Source organism: Triticum dicoccoides, chromosome 5A (assembly GCF_002162155.2).
Source record: "Triticum dicoccoides isolate Atlit2015 ecotype Zavitan chromosome 5A, WEW_v2.0, whole genome shotgun sequence".
Lineage (NCBI taxonomy): Eukaryota > Viridiplantae > Streptophyta > Magnoliopsida > Poales > Poaceae > Triticum > Triticum dicoccoides.
The window spans coordinates 527,141,490-527,158,905 of NC_041388.1; the positions used below are offsets into that span (position 1 = coordinate 527,141,490).

At 41.7% G+C, this 17,416-nt stretch overlaps 1 protein-coding gene across 1 annotated transcript; it reads right to left on the reverse strand.

The window, feature by feature from the left end:
• Nucleotides 1-16,234: 16,234 nt before the first annotated feature.
• Nucleotides 16,235-17,138, reverse strand: LOC119297721 (dehydration-responsive element-binding protein 1B-like). The gene has a single exon (XM_037575395.1). The coding sequence runs from the start codon at nt 17,094-17,096 to the stop codon at nt 16,419-16,421; it is 678 nt and encodes a 225-aa protein (XP_037431292.1). The 5' UTR covers nt 17,097-17,138; the 3' UTR covers nt 16,235-16,418.
• Between the last annotated feature and the right edge of the window lie 278 nt (nt 17,139-17,416).

Genomic DNA, 17,416 nt, shown 5'->3' on the forward strand with positions numbered 1-17,416 from the left:
CCCCTACCTCGTGGGCCCCCTGTTGGCCCTCCGACGCCAACTCCAACTCTATATATTTGCTTTCGGAGAGAAAAAAATCAGAGAGAATAAATCATTCGTTTTACGATACGGAGCCGCCGCCAAGCCCTAAAACCTCTCAGGAGGGGTGATCTGGAGTCCGTTCGAGGCTCCGGAGAGGGGGATTCGTCGACGTCGTCATCATCAACCATCCTCCATCACCAATTTCATGATGCTCACCGCCGTGCGTGAGTAATTCCATCGTAGGCTTGCTGGATGGTGATGGGTTGGATGAGATTTATCATGTAATCGAGTTAGTTTTTTTAGGGTTTGATCCCTAGTATCCACTATGTTCTGAGATTGATGTTGCTATGACTTTGCTATGCTTAATGCTTGTCACTAGGGCCCGAGTGCCATGATTTCAGATCTGAACCTATTATGTTTTCATGAATATATGTGAGTTCTTGATCCTATCTTGCAAGTTTATAGTCACCTACTATGTGTTATGATCCGGCAACCCCCAAGTGACAATAATCGGGACCACTCCCGGTGATGACCATAGTTTGAGGAGTTCATGTATTCATTATGTGCTAATGCTTTGTTCCGGTTCTCTATTAAAAGGAGGCCTTAATATCCCTTAGTTTCCAATAGGACCCCGCTGCCATGGGAGGGTAGGACAAAAGATGCCATGCAAGTTCTTTTCCATAAGCACGTATGACTATATACGGAATACATGCCTACATTACATTGATGAACTGGAGCTAGTTCTGTGTCACCCTATGTTATGACTGTTACATGATGAACCGCATCCGGCATAATTATCCATCGCTGATTCGGTGCCTACGAGTTTTCCATATACTGGTTTACGCTTATTTACTTTCCCGCTGCTACTGTTACAATCACTACAAAATACAAAAAACATTACTTTTGCTGTCTTTACTTTTGTTGCCGTTACCACCACTATCATATTACTGTGCTACTAAACACTTTGCTGCAGATAGTAAGTTTCCAGGTGTGGTTGAATTGACAACTCAGCTGCTAATACTTGAGAATATTCTTTGGCTCCTCTTGTGTCGAATCAATAAATTTGGGTTAAATACTCTACCCTCAAAAACTGTTGCGATCCCCTATACTTGTGGGTTATCAATCGTCCATCTGTGATGTACGTTGTGTTCAAAAATAATAATCTGTGATGTACGTATATTCCTTTTTACTGGAATATTGTACATATATTTGTACCTAGCCGTGTTACGCATTTGCATGTGTGTATAGTTTCATCTCTATGTTTCCATTAAAAAAATCTGATTTTAATTTGCATGTTTCCTTTGTTTTAGGGAGCTGCACGTTTCCTTCCTCCCTTTTTGACATCAAATAATTCCTTCCAAGCGTAGTACTAACGGATTATTTTGAGATTTTTGTTTCACTCGTGCGGTTCAGCAATTTTGGATTTTTAACATAATCTAGTATTTGTTTATTAAATATATTTCTGGCATAGATTTAGAACTTTTTCTATATCAATATCTTTGTATTTTCAGAAAACACTATGTATATGTCATGTACAATTTTGGGAATATACTTAAGTGTGATTTCTGAATGAGCAAAATAGTTCACTTACCTAGATTTACGAAAAATACACTGAAGTAGTGTACATAGATTTATAGTGAAGAGAACATCTGATGTACGTATATTCCTTTTTACTGGAATATTGTACATATATTTGTACCTAGCCGTGTTACGCATTTGCATGTGTGTGTAGCTTCATCTCTATGTTTCCATTAAAAAAAATCTGATTTTAATTTGCACGTTTCCTTTGTTTTAGGGAGCTGCACGTTTCCTTCCTCCCTTTTTGACATCAAATAATTCCTTCCAAGCGTAGTACTAACGGATTCTTGGGCGTGGATTGGATCTGACATTTAAATGCACGTTTAAATCCAATCGTGATACATATGGACTCTTGAAGAGTTTCCTTTTCTTCTTTAATTCTAAGTGCAGTATATAAGGCTTCTATTTGATAGACAATCAGCCAGATCGTGGATTCATTTCCCTTTTATCATTGGACTGTTTTTTTACATTTTCTTGTTGGAGTTTTTAACATAGCCTTTCCTTCTCAATTTGTTTGGACGATGGAGCCTTTCCTTTTTTTCGACGTGAGACTTTCCTTCTTTTTACGTGAGGCTTTCCTTCTTCTAATTTTTGTGAACGCATGGAGCCTTTCCTTTTTTTCTGACGTGAGACTTCCTTTCTTATAATGTGAGGCTTTCCTTGTTCTTTTTTTTACATGAGGCTTTCCTTGTTTTATATTTAACTAACGTTAGTCGTGACAGATGTGTTATTTTATAACACGGGATCATCGGCGTTACGTAAGTTTTCTTTTTATCCTGATCGTACATTTTTTAATCTAATAGTTTAATTAATTTGGATGATGTGGATTAATGAGAGATCATGAATGGTGCCTCCAATTAGTAAATATAAGATATAAGATATAAGATATAGTTGTCGGGGGGTGCCCGGAACCTCTTCCGGTGACCCGATATGTACCCGGTACCCCCAGAACATTTCCGGTGTCCGAATATCATTGTCCTATATATGAATCTTTACCTCTCGACCATTTCGAGACTCCTCGTCATTTTCGTGATCTCATCCAGGACTCCGAACAACATTCGGTCACCAAATCATATAACTCATATAACACTATATCGTCAACGAACGTTAAGCGTGCGGACCCTACGGGTTCTAGAACTATGTAGACATGACCGAGACACCTCTTCGGTCAATAACCAATAGTGGAACCTGGATGCCCATATGGGCTCCTACATATTCTACAAAGATCTTTATCGGTCGAACCGTTATGACAACATACGTAATTCCCTTTGTCCATCGGTATGTTACTTGCCCGAGATTCGATCATTGCTATCTTCATACCTAGTTCAATCTCGTTACCGGCAAGTCTATTTACTCGTCCCGTAATACATCACCTCATGACTAACTCCTTAGTCGTTTGCTTGCAAGCTTATTATGTCTATTTTGGGCGCAGTGTAAAATCTTACATGCAACCTCCTTTAAATGCCTAGCCCGCTCACCTCCCCTCTATTAACCTCTCGCATGTAACTTCCTCTCATCACTTTTCTGCATGCATTCAATTCAATGCAACATCTAGCACGATTCACAGGGAGGGCTCACGACTTGCGAGTGAGAATTAAAAGGGAGACACATTGGGTATCTAATCTGGCCTTGTATAGATGGAAAAAATGAAATTTGGGGTTAGGCCTTGTATAGATGGATAGATGGAGTAGCTTATGCCTCTCCCTCAAATAAAATTGCAATAATGATTACCGGTCTAGTTATCGATTGCCCAGGGACAAATAACTTTCTTGTGTGACAACAAGCTCTCTACTAAAACTAACTTAGTTGTGTCTTTATCTAAACAACTCCTACTTTTTATTTACACGCTCTTTATTATTTTGCAAACCTATCCAACAACACCTACAAAGTACTTCTAGTTTCATACTTGTTCTAGGTAAAGCGAACGTTAAGCGTGCGTAGAGTTGTATCGGTGGTCGATAGAACTTGAGGGAATATTTGTTCTACCTTTAGCTCCTCATTGGGTTCGACACTCTTACTTATCGAAAGAGGCTAGTTGATCCCCTATACTTGTGGGCTATCAAGACCTTTTTCTGGCGCCGTTGCCGGGGAGTCAGGGCGTGGGGTGAATATTCTCGTGTGTGCTTGTTTGCTTTATCACTAAGTAATTTTTATTTCCTGTTCTAAGTTGTTCTCTATCTTTAGTTATGGATATGGAACACGAAACACCCAAAAAATTAGTGGTACTTGCTACTCATGGAGATGGGGAACCTCCTAGAACCCTCGATGCTTATTATGTGAAAGATATTATGTACTACTTTGATAATCCTGGGAAAACCCCATTCAATTATGTAATGGGAGACACGTTAAATCAACGTGAATACTTTAGGGATTATCGCTTGACTCAAAAAGGAAAACTATTATGGGATCAAATTTATATGTTGTATTGGTATGCTAGGCAACTATGCTTGAGATATGATTATACTTGTTGCTCTAGGATGAAGGCTCCACACCTTCCCTTTTCATGCAAATTTAATGATGATAAAATCTTGTCTTCTTATGCTAATGGTATATATGATTACTATGATGTGAACAAATAGAATAATTCCCTGCCTTTATGGGTGCTTATGAAATTGAATCTTTGTTTAAAGAGTTTGAAGATTTTGATGATTCATTTTATAGACCTGAAAATTTTGCTATACTTAAATATTGCTATGAGAATTATGAATTCAATTCCGATATTTATGATTTTATTGAGAGAGCCTCCATTGTCCAAGAAGAGACTAATATTTTGCAGGAGTATATGGAAGAAGAAATTAATGACACTGTGAGCTCATTGGATGAAAAAGATGAGGAGGAGAGCGAAGAACAAAAGGAGGAAGAGCGGATTGATCACCCGTGTCCACCTTCTAATGAGAGTAACTCTTCAACTCATACACTGTTTAATTTCCCTTCGAATTTACCGAAGGATGAATGCTATGATGATTGTTATGATCCCGCTAATTCTTTTGAAATATCCCTTTTTGATGATGCTTGCTATGCTTGTGGCCAAGATGTCAATATGAATTATGCTTATGGAGATAAACTTGCTATAGTTCCTTATGTTAAACATGAAATTGTTGCTATTGCACCCACGCATAATAGTCCTATTATCTTTTTGAATTCTCCCGACTACACTATATCGAAGAAGTTTGCCCTTATTAAGGATTATATTGACGGGTTGTGTTTTACTACTACACATGATGATTTTGATAGATATAATATGCATGTGCTTGCTGCTCCTACTTGAAATTATTATGAGAGAGGAACTACATCTCCGCCTCTCCGTGTTTCCAATATGGTAAAATTGCAAGAAACTGTTTATACTATGCATTGGTCTTTACTATGTGTGCATGAATTGTTCTTTTATGACATGCCAATGCATAGGAAGAGAGTTAGACTTCGTTGTTGCATGATATATGTTACTTTGTGCTCACTACTAAATCAAAAATCATTGTTAATTAAAATTGGCTTTGATATACCTTAGGATCCAGGTGGATTCATTACTTGAGCACCATATGCCTAGCTTAATGGCTTTAAAGAAAGCGCTGCCAGGGAGACAACCCAGAAGTTTTAGAGAGTCATTTATTTATGTTGTGTGCTTTTAGTTTAAAAATAAAAATAATGTTCCAAGATTTGCCTTTAGGATGTTTACATTGCTTGTTGGTTTGTGCGGTGCAGGACAGAAACTTTGGCTGTAGTGCGCGATTTTACATTTTTTTACTGGAATGTCAAATGGTTCTGAATCTTTTTGCACTGTCTTTCTATACAATTTTTTTATTTTTCCTAATTGTTTCAGAATTTTTGGAGAACCATGGGTATGGTGAATGTTCAGATTACTACAGACTATCATGTTTAAGACAGATTCTGTTTTTGATGCATTAGTTTGCTTGTTTGGTGAAACTTTCGATTTCTATCAGTGGATTAAGCCATGGAAAAGTTATATTAAAGTAGTTACAATGAAAAAACAAAATATTAATTGGTTTGCAACATTACTTAGAGAAGTGATTTGCTTTATTATACTAACGGATCTTACCGAGCTTTTTGTTGAGTTTTGTGTGGATGAAGTGTTCGAAGATCGAGGATGTCTCGATGTGAGGAGAAGGAGGGGAGAAAAGAGCTCAAGATTGGGGATTCCCAAGGCACCCCATGTAAATAATCTAGGAGACTCAAGCGTCTAAGCTTGGGGATGCCCCGGAATGCATCCCATCTTTCTTCAACAAGTATCGATATATTTTTAAATTCGTTTCGTTCATGTGATATGTGCAAATCTTGGAGCGTCTTTTGCATTTAGTTTTCACTTTTCTTTTATGCACCATGCTGGTATGATATAGTCCTTGGTTGATTTATAGAATGCTCATTGCACTTCACTTATATTTTTTCAGTATGGCTTTATAGAATGCTTCATGTGCTTCACTTATATCATTTGAAGTTAGGATTGACTGTTTCTCTTCACATAGAGAACCGCCATTTGTAGAATGCTCTTTTGATTCACTTATATTTGTTAGAGCGTGGATATATCTTTTGTAGAAAGAATTAAACTCTCTTGCTTCGCTTATATCTATTTAGAGAGTTGACAGGAATTGGTCATTCACGTGGTTAGTCATAAAATCCTACATAAAACTTGTAGATCACTGAATATGATGTGTTTGATTCCTTGCAATAGTTTTGTGATATAAAGACGGTGATATTGGAGTCATGCTAGTGGGTAGTTGTGGATTGTAGAAATACTTGTGTTGAAGTTTGTGATTCGCGTAGCATGCATGTATGGTGAACCGTTATGTAACAAAGTTGGAGCATGAGGTATTTATTGATTGTCTTCCTTATGAGTGGCGGTCGGGGATGAGCGAGGATCTTTTCCTACAAATCTATCCCCCTAGGAGCATGCACATAGTGCTTTGTTTCGATGACTAATAAATTTTTGCAATAAGTATGTGAGTTCTTTATGACTAATGTTGAGTCCATGGATTATATGCACTCTCACCCTTCCATCATTGCTAGCCTCTTCGGTACCGTGCATTGCCCTTTCTCACCTTGAGAGTTGGTGCAAACTTCGCCGGTGCATCCAAGCCCCATGATACGATACGCTCTATCACACATAAGCCTCCTTATATCTTCCTCAAAACAGCCACCATACCTACGTATTATGGCATTTGCATAGGCATTCCGAGATATATTGCCATGCAACTTCCATCATCATCATATACATGACTTGAGAATTCATTGTTATATTGCTTTGCATGATTGTAAGATAGCTAGCATGATATTTTCATGGCTTGTCCCTTTTTTGATGTCATTGCTATGCTAGATCATTGCGCATCCCGGTACACCGCCGGAGGCATTCATATAGAGTCATATCTTTGTTCTAGTATCGAGTTTTAATATTGAGTTGTAAGTAAATAAAAGTGTGATGATCATCATTATTAGAACATTGTCCCATGTGAGCTTATCAAAACAAAAGTGGCCAAAGAAGCCCGCCCAAAAAATAGAGAGGCCAAACAAGCCTAAAAAAGAGAAAAAAGAGAAAAAAATATAAAAAATGAGAGAAAGGAGAGAAGGGACAATATTACTATCCTTTTACCACACTTGTGCTTCAGAGTAGCACCATGTTCTTCATATAGAGAGTCTCTTAAGTTATCACTTTCATATACTAGTGGGAATTTTCACTATAGAACTTGGCTTGTATATTCCAACGATGGGCTTCCTCAAATGCCCTAGGTCTTCATGAGCAAGCAAGTTGGATGCACACCCACTTAGTTTCAGTTTGAGCTTTCATACACTTATAGCTCTAGTGCATCCGTTGCATGGCAATCCCTACTCCTCGCATTGACATCAATTGATGGGCATCTCCATAGCCCGTTGGTTAGCCGTGTCGATGTGAGACTTTCTCCCCTTTTTGTCTTCTCAACACAACCTCCACCATCATATTATATTCCACCTATAGTGCTATGTACACGCTCATGTATTGCGTGAAAGTTGAAAAGGTTTGAGAACGTCAAAAGTATGAAACAATTGCTTGGCTTGTGATCGGGGTTGTGCATGATTTGCATGCTTTGTGTGGTGAAGATGGAGCATAGCCGGACCATATGATTTTGTAGGGATAACTTTCTTTGGCCATGTTATTTTGAAAATACATGACTGCTTTATTAGTATGCTTGAAATATTATTGTCTTAATGTCAAAAGATAGACTATTGCTTTGAATCACTCGTGTCTTAATATTCATGCCATGATTAGATTATATGATCAAGATTATGCTAGGTAGCATTCCACATCAAAAATTATCTTTTTTACCATTTACCTACTCAAGGACGAGCAGAAATTAAGCTTGGGGATGCTGAGACGTCTCCGTCGTATCTATAATTTTTGATTGTTTCATGCCAATATTATACAACTTTCATATACTTTTGGCAACTTTTTATACTATTTTTGGAACTAACATATTGATCCAGTGCCCATTGCCAGTTCCTTCTTGTTGCATGTTTTTTGTTTCGCAGAAAATCCATATCAAACGGAGACCAAACGGGATAAAAACTAACGGAGAATTTTTGGAATATATGTGAATTTTGGGAAGTGGAATCAACACGAGACGATGCCCAAGGGGGACACGAGGCAGGGAGGTGTACCCCAGGGGGCAGACACGCCCCTGACCCTCGTGGACAACCCCGTAAGGTGGTTGGTGCCCTTCTTTCGCCGCAAGAAAGCTAATATCCGGATAAAAATCATGTTCAAATTTCAATCCAATCGGAGTTATGGATCTCCAGGAATATAAGAAACGGTGAAAGGCCAGATCTGGGAGCGTAGAAACAGAGAGATAGAGAGACAAATCCAATCTTGGAGGGGCTCTTGCCCCTCCCATGCCATGGAGACCAAAGACCAGAGGGGAAACCCTTCTCCCATCTAGGGAGAAGGTCAAGGAAGAAGAAGAAGAATAAGAATAAGGGGGGATCTCTCCCCCTCTCTCCCGGTGGCGCCGGAACGCCGCGGGGGCCATCATCGCGACAACGATGTACACCAACAACTTCACCGCCATCATCACCAACTCTTCCCCCTCTATGCAGTGGTGTAACCCCTCTTTTACCCGTTGTAATCTCTACTTAAACATGGTGCTCAACGCTATATATTATTTCCCAATGATGTATGGCTATCCTATGATGTTTGAGTAGATCTGTTTTGTCCTATGGGTTAATTGATGATCGTGATTGGTTTGAGTTGCATGTTTTATTATTGGTGTTGTCCTATGGTGCTCTCCATGTCGCACAAGCGTGAGGGATACCTGATGTAGGGTTTGCAATATGTTCATGATTTGCTTATGGTGGGTGGCGTGAGTGAAAGAAGCACATACCCGAGTAAGTATGTTGTTTGCATATGGGAATAAAGAGGACTTGATATTTAAATGCTATGGTTGGGTTTTACCTTAATGATCTTTAGTAGTTGCAGATGCTTGCTAGAGTTCCAATCATAAGTGTATATGATCCAAGAAGAGAAAGTATGTTAGCTTATGCCTCTCCCTCAAATAAAATTACAATAATGATTATCGGTCTAGTTATCGATTGCCTAGGGACAAGTAACTTTATTGTGTGACAACAAGCTCTCTACTAAAACTAACTTAGTTGTGTCTTTATCTAAACAGCCCCTAATTTTTATTTACGCGCTCTTTATTATCTTGCAAACCTATCCAACAACACCTACAAAGTACTTCTAGTTTCATACTTCTTCTAGGTAAAGTGAACGTTAAACGTGCGTAGAGTTGTATCGGTGGTCGATAGAACTTGAGGGAATATTTGTTCTACCTTTAGCTCCTTGTTGGGTTTGACACTCTTACTTATCGAAAGATGCTACAATTGATCCCCTATACTTGTGGGTTATCACTCACCGCCGGGAGTGAGTAATCCCTTCGTAGGCTTGCTGGACGGTGATGAAGATTCATGAGATTTGTCATGTAATCGAGTCAATTTGTTAGGGCTTGATCCTTTCTATCCACTATGTTTTGAGATTGATGTTGCTATGACTTTGCCATGCTTAGTGCTTGTCATTAGGGCCTGAGTGCCATGATTTCAGATCTGAGCCCTCTATATTTTCATGCGTATATTTGAGTTCTTAATCCTATGTGCTAGTTATACGCACTTCTTATTGTTCTAATCCGTAGACCCCAAGGTGAAAACAATTGGGATACTCTCCAGGGATGACTGTAATTCGAGGAGTTCATGTATTCACTATGTGTTAATGCTTTGTTCTGGTTCTCTATTAAAAGGAGGCCTTAATATCCCTTAGTTTCCTTATGGACCCTGCTGCCATGGGAGGGTATGACAAAACATGCCATGCAAGTTCTTATTATAAGCACGTATGACTATATACGGAATACATGTCGACATTATATTGATGAATTGGAGCTATTGTGCATCCCTCTGGGTTGTGACTGTTACATGGTGAATGTCATCCAACACAAATATCCAACGCTGATCCAATGCCTACACTTTGCTCATATTGATCTTTGCTATGTTACTACTGTTGCTCCTGTTGTTACAATCACCACAAGACTACTTTTGTTCCTATTACCGCTACTATTGTTAATGTTACTATTACTATCAAAACTACCAAACTACTATGCTACTAAACACTTTGCTGCAGGTATTTAGGTCTCCAGGTGTGGGTGAATTAATAACTTAACTGCTAAGGGTTATAAATATTATTTGGCTCCCCTTGTGTTGAATCAATAAATTGGATGAAATACTGCCCATGAAGATTTTCGCGATCCCCTATTCTTGTGGGTTATCAAGACACTTTTTTGGCGCCATTGTCGGGCAACATAGCTCTGCTTATTAAGTTCACTTGGGAATTATATCTGTTATCACTATGAAGAATTTGAAAGACGCAAAGACCAAGAACATGCCCTCTAAGATGAGAGGAGGTAAGGAATTGCCATCCCACTCTGAGCTTGATTCACCTTCTGTTTTAAGTAGGCTTGTGACACCACCACCTGCTATTCATTTTTATCTGTCGCAAGTAATTGATGATACTACTTCTGTTATAAAATAAACTTGTGATGATGCTAGTACTCTGCTTGATGAAACTATGCCACTTGGTGAATTTCTTGATGAACAAATTGCTAAAGTTAAAGAATTTGAGATTATTGAAACTGATGAAAATTATGATTCACCTATTATGCCTAGCTCTGCTACTAGATTTGAATTGTCTAAAGTACATGAGGGTTATGTTACGGAAGGGGAGATTGCTAGAGAATTTCTTGCTTATAATGATAGAAATATCTTAAGAAATTACTGAGTAAGCAGAAAGAAAAGGCTATGATAGAGAGAATGAAATATGATCCTAAGTTTGCTATTTCTCCTATTTTTGTTACTGATAAGGACTGTGAATTCTCTATTGATCCTAAAGTAAGTAATTTGGTAGAATCTAATCCTTTTCATGGCTATGAATCTGAAACTGTTGTGGCACATCGTACTAGACTAAATGACATTGCCACCATATTTGCTCATGAGGAAAAAAATCACTATTACTGTATCCTTAAGTTGTTTCTTTTCTCATTAAAGGGTGATTCTAAAGAACAACTCAATACTCTTGCTCTTGGTTGTGTATGTAGTCCCCAGAATATGTTATATTATTTCACTGAAACATATTTTCCTGCCATAAGAAGCAAGCTGCCTTACAGGAAATTTTAACTTTGTGCAATTTGAAGAAGAGAATCTCCCTCAAGCTTGGGGAGGCCTCTACAATTACTTAATGCTTTGCCAGATCATCCTCTTAAGAAGAATGAAATACTTGACATCTTTTATAATGGACTAACATATGCTTCTAGGGACTACCTAGATAGTTGTGTTGGTTTTGTTTTTACGGAACAAACTGTTCAACAAGCTTCGAAATTATTGGATAATATATTGAGGAATGTTGATGATTGGGCACTTCCTAAACCAACTCCAAAGAAGAAAGGTATTCTATTCCTCAGTCCAGAAGATATGCAAGAAGCAAAGAAATCTATTAAGGAGAAATGTATTAAGTCTGGAGATGTTAAGAATCTACCAACTATTGAAGAAATACTTTGACTTGAAACTCCGACACAGGTAGTGGAGGTAAATTATCTTTATAGATTTGATGAGGGTGATATTCCACATAATAAATCTTCTAGTCAATGCTTGGATGAATTTGATTACTTTGTTGTGAAGCAAGCAAATTCTAATAGATATGTGAGCAATCAACTGAACTGTAATGCTGTCATGATTGAGCACTTGAGTGATTTGATGTTTAGAATTGCTAATCATATTAAAGGCTTGTATAAAATTCATCCATGGTTCACACTCAGCTATAACAAGTCTCTAAGTCATAGAATGATTTGCTTAATGAAATGAATAATAAAATGAATGGTCATCTTGTTAGATTAGTGACTAGAAGAGGTAAAATGACTTAAGATCCTCTATTTCCGGAAGGTCATCCTAAAAGAATTGAGCAAGATTCTCAGAAAATTAATATTGATGCACCTAGTTCACTTAAGAAGAAAAAAAGAATAAGGATAAAACTTTGCATGCTTCTAGTGAACCTGTCATAGATAAACCTTCTGAGAATCATAATAAGGTTTCTATTTCTAATGCCGAGACACAGTCTGATTGGGCTCTAATCTCGGTCTAATTGGTCTAACTGAATTAGACTCCTAATTAGACGAGAATTGCCGCTAGGCTTTTCTCGCTCTCTAGTTTTCTCGCAGTTCTTCTTCCTAGACGTTGAAGCTCTGCCGGACTACAACCAGGGAACGTGCAGATACCTCGGAGGGGTCGTCTACTTTGACCCTCGACTAAGTGAACTCTTCTCGTGGCTGGGAGGTGTAACCTAGCTGCGGGAATCGACGTGGTAGTTGGGCTGCATCACCTCATCACTGCTTTCGCTACTATGCATCGTCGGCGAGTCTGATCGTTACTGCCATCTTCATAGTTATCCTGGATGATATCGTGCAGCATATTTATTTATTGCATAGCACGTTTCCCTACAGAAACATCCCGTATGAGTGTTTCTCAAGTGCGAAAAAGTATGGGTAAGCGCATGTTCATACGGTTGTTCTTTGGATTCATCATAGTTTTTAATTTATTGTTTGCTTAAAATTGTGTGTAGTGTTAGAATAAATCCGAGGCATACCGTCGATCATCCGAGGATCAAGCAATCACACGAACACGATACCGAGATTTGTTAACGAGGTTCACCGATATGGCTACATCCACGGGGCCTAACTACGAGCGCTCCTCCCCGTGACACTGCTACAATACCGCACCCGGTCGTCCTGGACACTGGCACATGTTGTCGGCTTCCCCTGCATTCCCGTGCTATTATGTTGACATAGGTTACATCGTGTGTCTACCCCCACTATATATGAGAGGCCTAGGATACAAGTGTCCTATTTGGACACGACTCCATATACTATCTAAACACAATACAACTACAAGTCCAACTATCACCTACCTTATACACAATATTCGACACAACTCTAACAAACTCCACCTTGGCGAATATTCTCCACCAACTTGAATTCGTCAATGCGTCAAACTTCCATGTACATTGGACTTGAGCTTATCCCATGAGCACTGCTGCTACTCCAAAGACTCCATGTGACTCCACCTGCAACTTGTAGTCCCTTCTTTTCTTGACCACCGTCAACACTCGAGCAAAATTAATTTCCTTGTTACTCTAGTTTGTGCTCCCAACTTCCAGAGTATCCGTCCAACGCCATCACACACTGATCACTGACTTGTGTGAAAGTGAACAACTCACATATTGGGTCGCATATAAGAGTTACCTGAACTCAACATCACCGCTTCTTTCTTGACTGCCTGTCTGAAACTTGAAGGAATTTCACCATTGCTTTTAGTGTATGACCACCAGAGCCCTGACCCGTCTCCATGTCCCGTGCGTGCCGCACACCTTGCCGCTATTATCGCGTCGAGCCTCCGCTGTCCCGGTCGAGTCTCAAGGGTCACGAACCCACACCACTCAACCCTCACTTCAGAGTACCATCGGTCATCACCGACTGATGACGAGTTTCACGCTTCCATCAGACCACTGGGCTCCAATCCGAACTGCATGTCACTCGCTTTCCCCCTTGCTGAATACGCTTCGAATCTCTGGATCCTTACATCGTAGCCCCTCAATCCAGCTCCACCTTCACCATGACTCCATGGTGGTTGTACTTGCCACCCCGCGCCTCGTCGACTCCAAGCTCTCATGTGCACCGTCTTGAATCAACCCCGCGCCATAGCTTGTCGAAGTCACACAAGCACTCAGGCCCGTGCCACGGGTTTCCACGCCCAGAAGTCGGTCACCATCAGCATCACGCTCCTATGTCGTCGTCGCTGATCCCACACCATCGTCTTCTGTACCAACCGACTTGCGTCGATCCGTCAGACTGCCTAGTCCGACCCAGTCGAACTCATTCGACTGTATGACACGCTCGAGGCTCCCAAATCGTCTTCCGCGAATTTCCATCCATCACATGATAATTCCATAGCTGACATGACTTCCCGCAACGCCTTCAAGCATCTTCATTGTGCCAACAAAATTTTCATCCTTGTCTGCCATAACCCAAGGTTTCTAGTTCCGTGAACTTTTCCACCTCAAACCCGGTACCCGTTGACACCATGATTCTGTATACGGCTGACCCTTGAAAAATTAATCAAGCTTTCCGAGCGATGCCCAAGTACTAGCCTTCGCTTCACGTGAACTTGTCTCCTTGGCTTCTTCTGATGCTAGCTAATTGCTTTGTCCTGCCTCTTGCTTTCCGATGGATGCACACAAATGATGGATATGTTTATTTCGGACTCGATCTGCTGCTGCCTCTTTGTGTCATAGGGGACTCGGTCCCATTTTTTTCTCAAAACAAATCCTCACGAGATGCTTCCTTCGGCTCCACGTAGAACGCACGATCACGTGCCTCGTCGCAGCCAGTTTCCAGCCTTACGCATGGCTGACCCCCAACTGGGCCACTGACGCTGGATGGGCCGCCTACCCATCGGTGCGCCAGGACTGGGGCGTCCGCCCGTCCACGGGCCTCCTGCTGCTAGCCTGTGCTGCCGCCGGCCGAACCGATCGCGTCGAGTGTTGCGCTTCTGATTGCAATTTCGCCGCATCCGAATAGATCAAGTTGCCACCGTTCCGATCCATCGATCGGTTTCAACTCCACAACTAGGATCTCTCGGCATCGCTTTCTCTAGATCAACAGCCACCGCCCTCCGAAAAACCTAGTTCATGATACCACTTGTTAAAATAAATCTGAGGCATACCATCGATCATTCGAGGACCAAGCAATCACACGAGCACGACGCCGAGATTTGTTAACAAGGTTCACCGATATGGCTACATCCCCCGGGCATGACTATGGGCGCTCCTTTCCGTGACACCGCTACAATACCGCACTCGGTTGCCCTGGACATCGGCACATGCCGTCGGCTTCCCCTGCGTTCCGGTGTTATTATATTGGCATAGGTTACATCGTGTATATACCCCCACTATATATGAGAGGCCTAGGATACAAGTGTCCTACTTGGACACGACTCCATATCCTATCTAAACACAACACAACTACAAATCCAACTGTAACCTACCTTGTACACAATATTCGACACAACTCTAGCATGTAGGATGAATGCAAGTTTTGGTATTAGAAAAAAGAGTACATCGATCTATCGATAGCGATAAATTTGGTAGATGTTCGTGCACTATTTGCTAGATTAGAGACTAAAGACGGCACAATGTTCATTTGTGCATAGGTGGAGAAGATCAAACTGTGCAAACACAATGGCCATTTGCTCCTCTAAAATTTAGGGAATCGACTAGAGATGTCATAGGTTTGAGAGATATGAGCACCTCCGACATGCATGTCCCTTCGTCCGCGGATTTTCAGGCATTGTTTCCGGTTATTTCTCCATCTCCACTAACACCACTAATGAATTTTAGAAAAAATGAGACCATCTCAAGGACTAACACTCGTTGATAATTTTTTTTATAGAAGAAACTCTGTGGACATCACGCGTTCAAGCCGGGGCTCGAACTCGGATAGGCTGGCAGCTACCCGAATTGCCCAACCAACTAGTCGATGCTCCGTCCTCACCACTAACGAATTTTTCACCGCTCGACGAACACCCTAGTAGCATTGATGCTCCACAACAGATGCTTTTCGGGGAGTTCATCATGTATGTATTGTGAAGATATCGAAGGTGCGAAATCACCACATTTTCCAAGAACCCTGTGTAGATATTTTTGACGTTGCTTTCACGGAAAAAGAAGACATGACCAATGGCGGCTGTCATTGTCGTATAAAGTGGTTTAGTAATGTCTTTTGTTTTGTCTGATTTTAAAATGGCAAGGCTCTGTCTTTCCCCTCAATCAATCAAAATAATTAATCAGAAATAAACATCTGGTCCCATTACTACCCCTGGTCGACTTCAGATATTTCTGGCTGCCTGCCAATTCTGGTCATCACACATGAACGAACAGTACCTACCGTTGGATTCTATTGCATGGCAGCTCAAAAACATTAGTGGTAGGGTCGCCCAGCCGTGACGTCAAGATATTTGGTTTGTGTCCATGGAGCGAATGATTGATCTACTACTGCTCATTTCTCTATTTATTTATTAAATAAAGAAAGAAGCTCATTTGTGCCCTTCCGGGAGTAGAAACCGAGCGCTTTCACATTGGGGGGAAACCTTTCCCCCGATGCTTACTCTCTCTTCTTCCCATATTTGGTGAAACACAATCTAGCACTAGCAGTACTCTCTAGATCTTTACATTGCTTAATCAGTTGATCACACTAGTAGCTCCACAGCGACGTGTCGAATCCGTCGTCGTGTTCGCGGTCCTCCCGCCAAGCTCCGTCGGCCGGCGGCTCCATGAGCATCCCCTGCGCCAAGCTCGCGTAGTACGACCCGGCCTCCATGCCGCCGATCCAGTGCTCATTGTCGAGCCCCGACAGGTCGCTGGGGATGATGGAGAGCGCGCTCTCCTCGGCCGTGGACGACGGCGCCGTTGACTCGTCGGCAGGGCGCTGCTGCTCCTGGAACTCCTTGAGGGCCACGGCGACGGCGTCCTTGATCTCCTGCGCGGCGGCCAACTTGAACGACCCGGCTGCGTGGACGGGCATCATCCGCCAGGCGGAGTCGGCGAAGTTGAGGCACGCGTCGCGGCCGGAGAGCGCGAGCGCGGCCGAGTCGTGCGCGCGCGCCGCCATCTGGGCACTGGCGAAGGTGCCAAGCCAGATCCTGGAGTAACTCCGGCTTCCGGCCGGCACGCGCAGCTCGCACACCCACTGCCCTTCCCGGCCACGGCGGCGCACGCCGCGGTACACTGGGTGGCGTGTCTCCTGCAACTTGTTCCGCCCCGCCCGCCGCTTCGGCGGCTCCGACCACACCGTCCGGTACTCCTGCTCCTCCGGCCACACCGTCCTGTACTCTTGCCCGTCAAACTGCGGCCAGGCGGCGTTGGTGTCCATCGGTCGCAGCTGGCGTTGAGAGTGGTTTGTGGTGTAACGAGGTGGCTGTATATTCAGAGCTTGGAATGGATGATAGGAGGATGGCACGTATATATAACATGAAGTGGGAAGGCTACACGTAGGCAAGAGATGACATCACACTCTCACTAACTAGTGACCACTAGCGACATGTATGCTGTATATGCAGCATGTAGCTTCGTGTGTTTTCTCATATAAGGCGGCACTATAGGTGTCGTGAGCCGTGCGATCCTGGCCGTCTGATCTGATTTACGAAATATCTCATATCGTGACCGTCGATCATTATAACTTAAAAATCTTCG

Excerpts from the sequence above, each read along its gene's own strand:
- LOC119297721 (XM_037575395.1), bottom strand. The coding sequence starts at position 17,096 with ATGGACACCAACGCCGCCTGGCCGCAGTTTGACGGGCAAGAGTACAGG.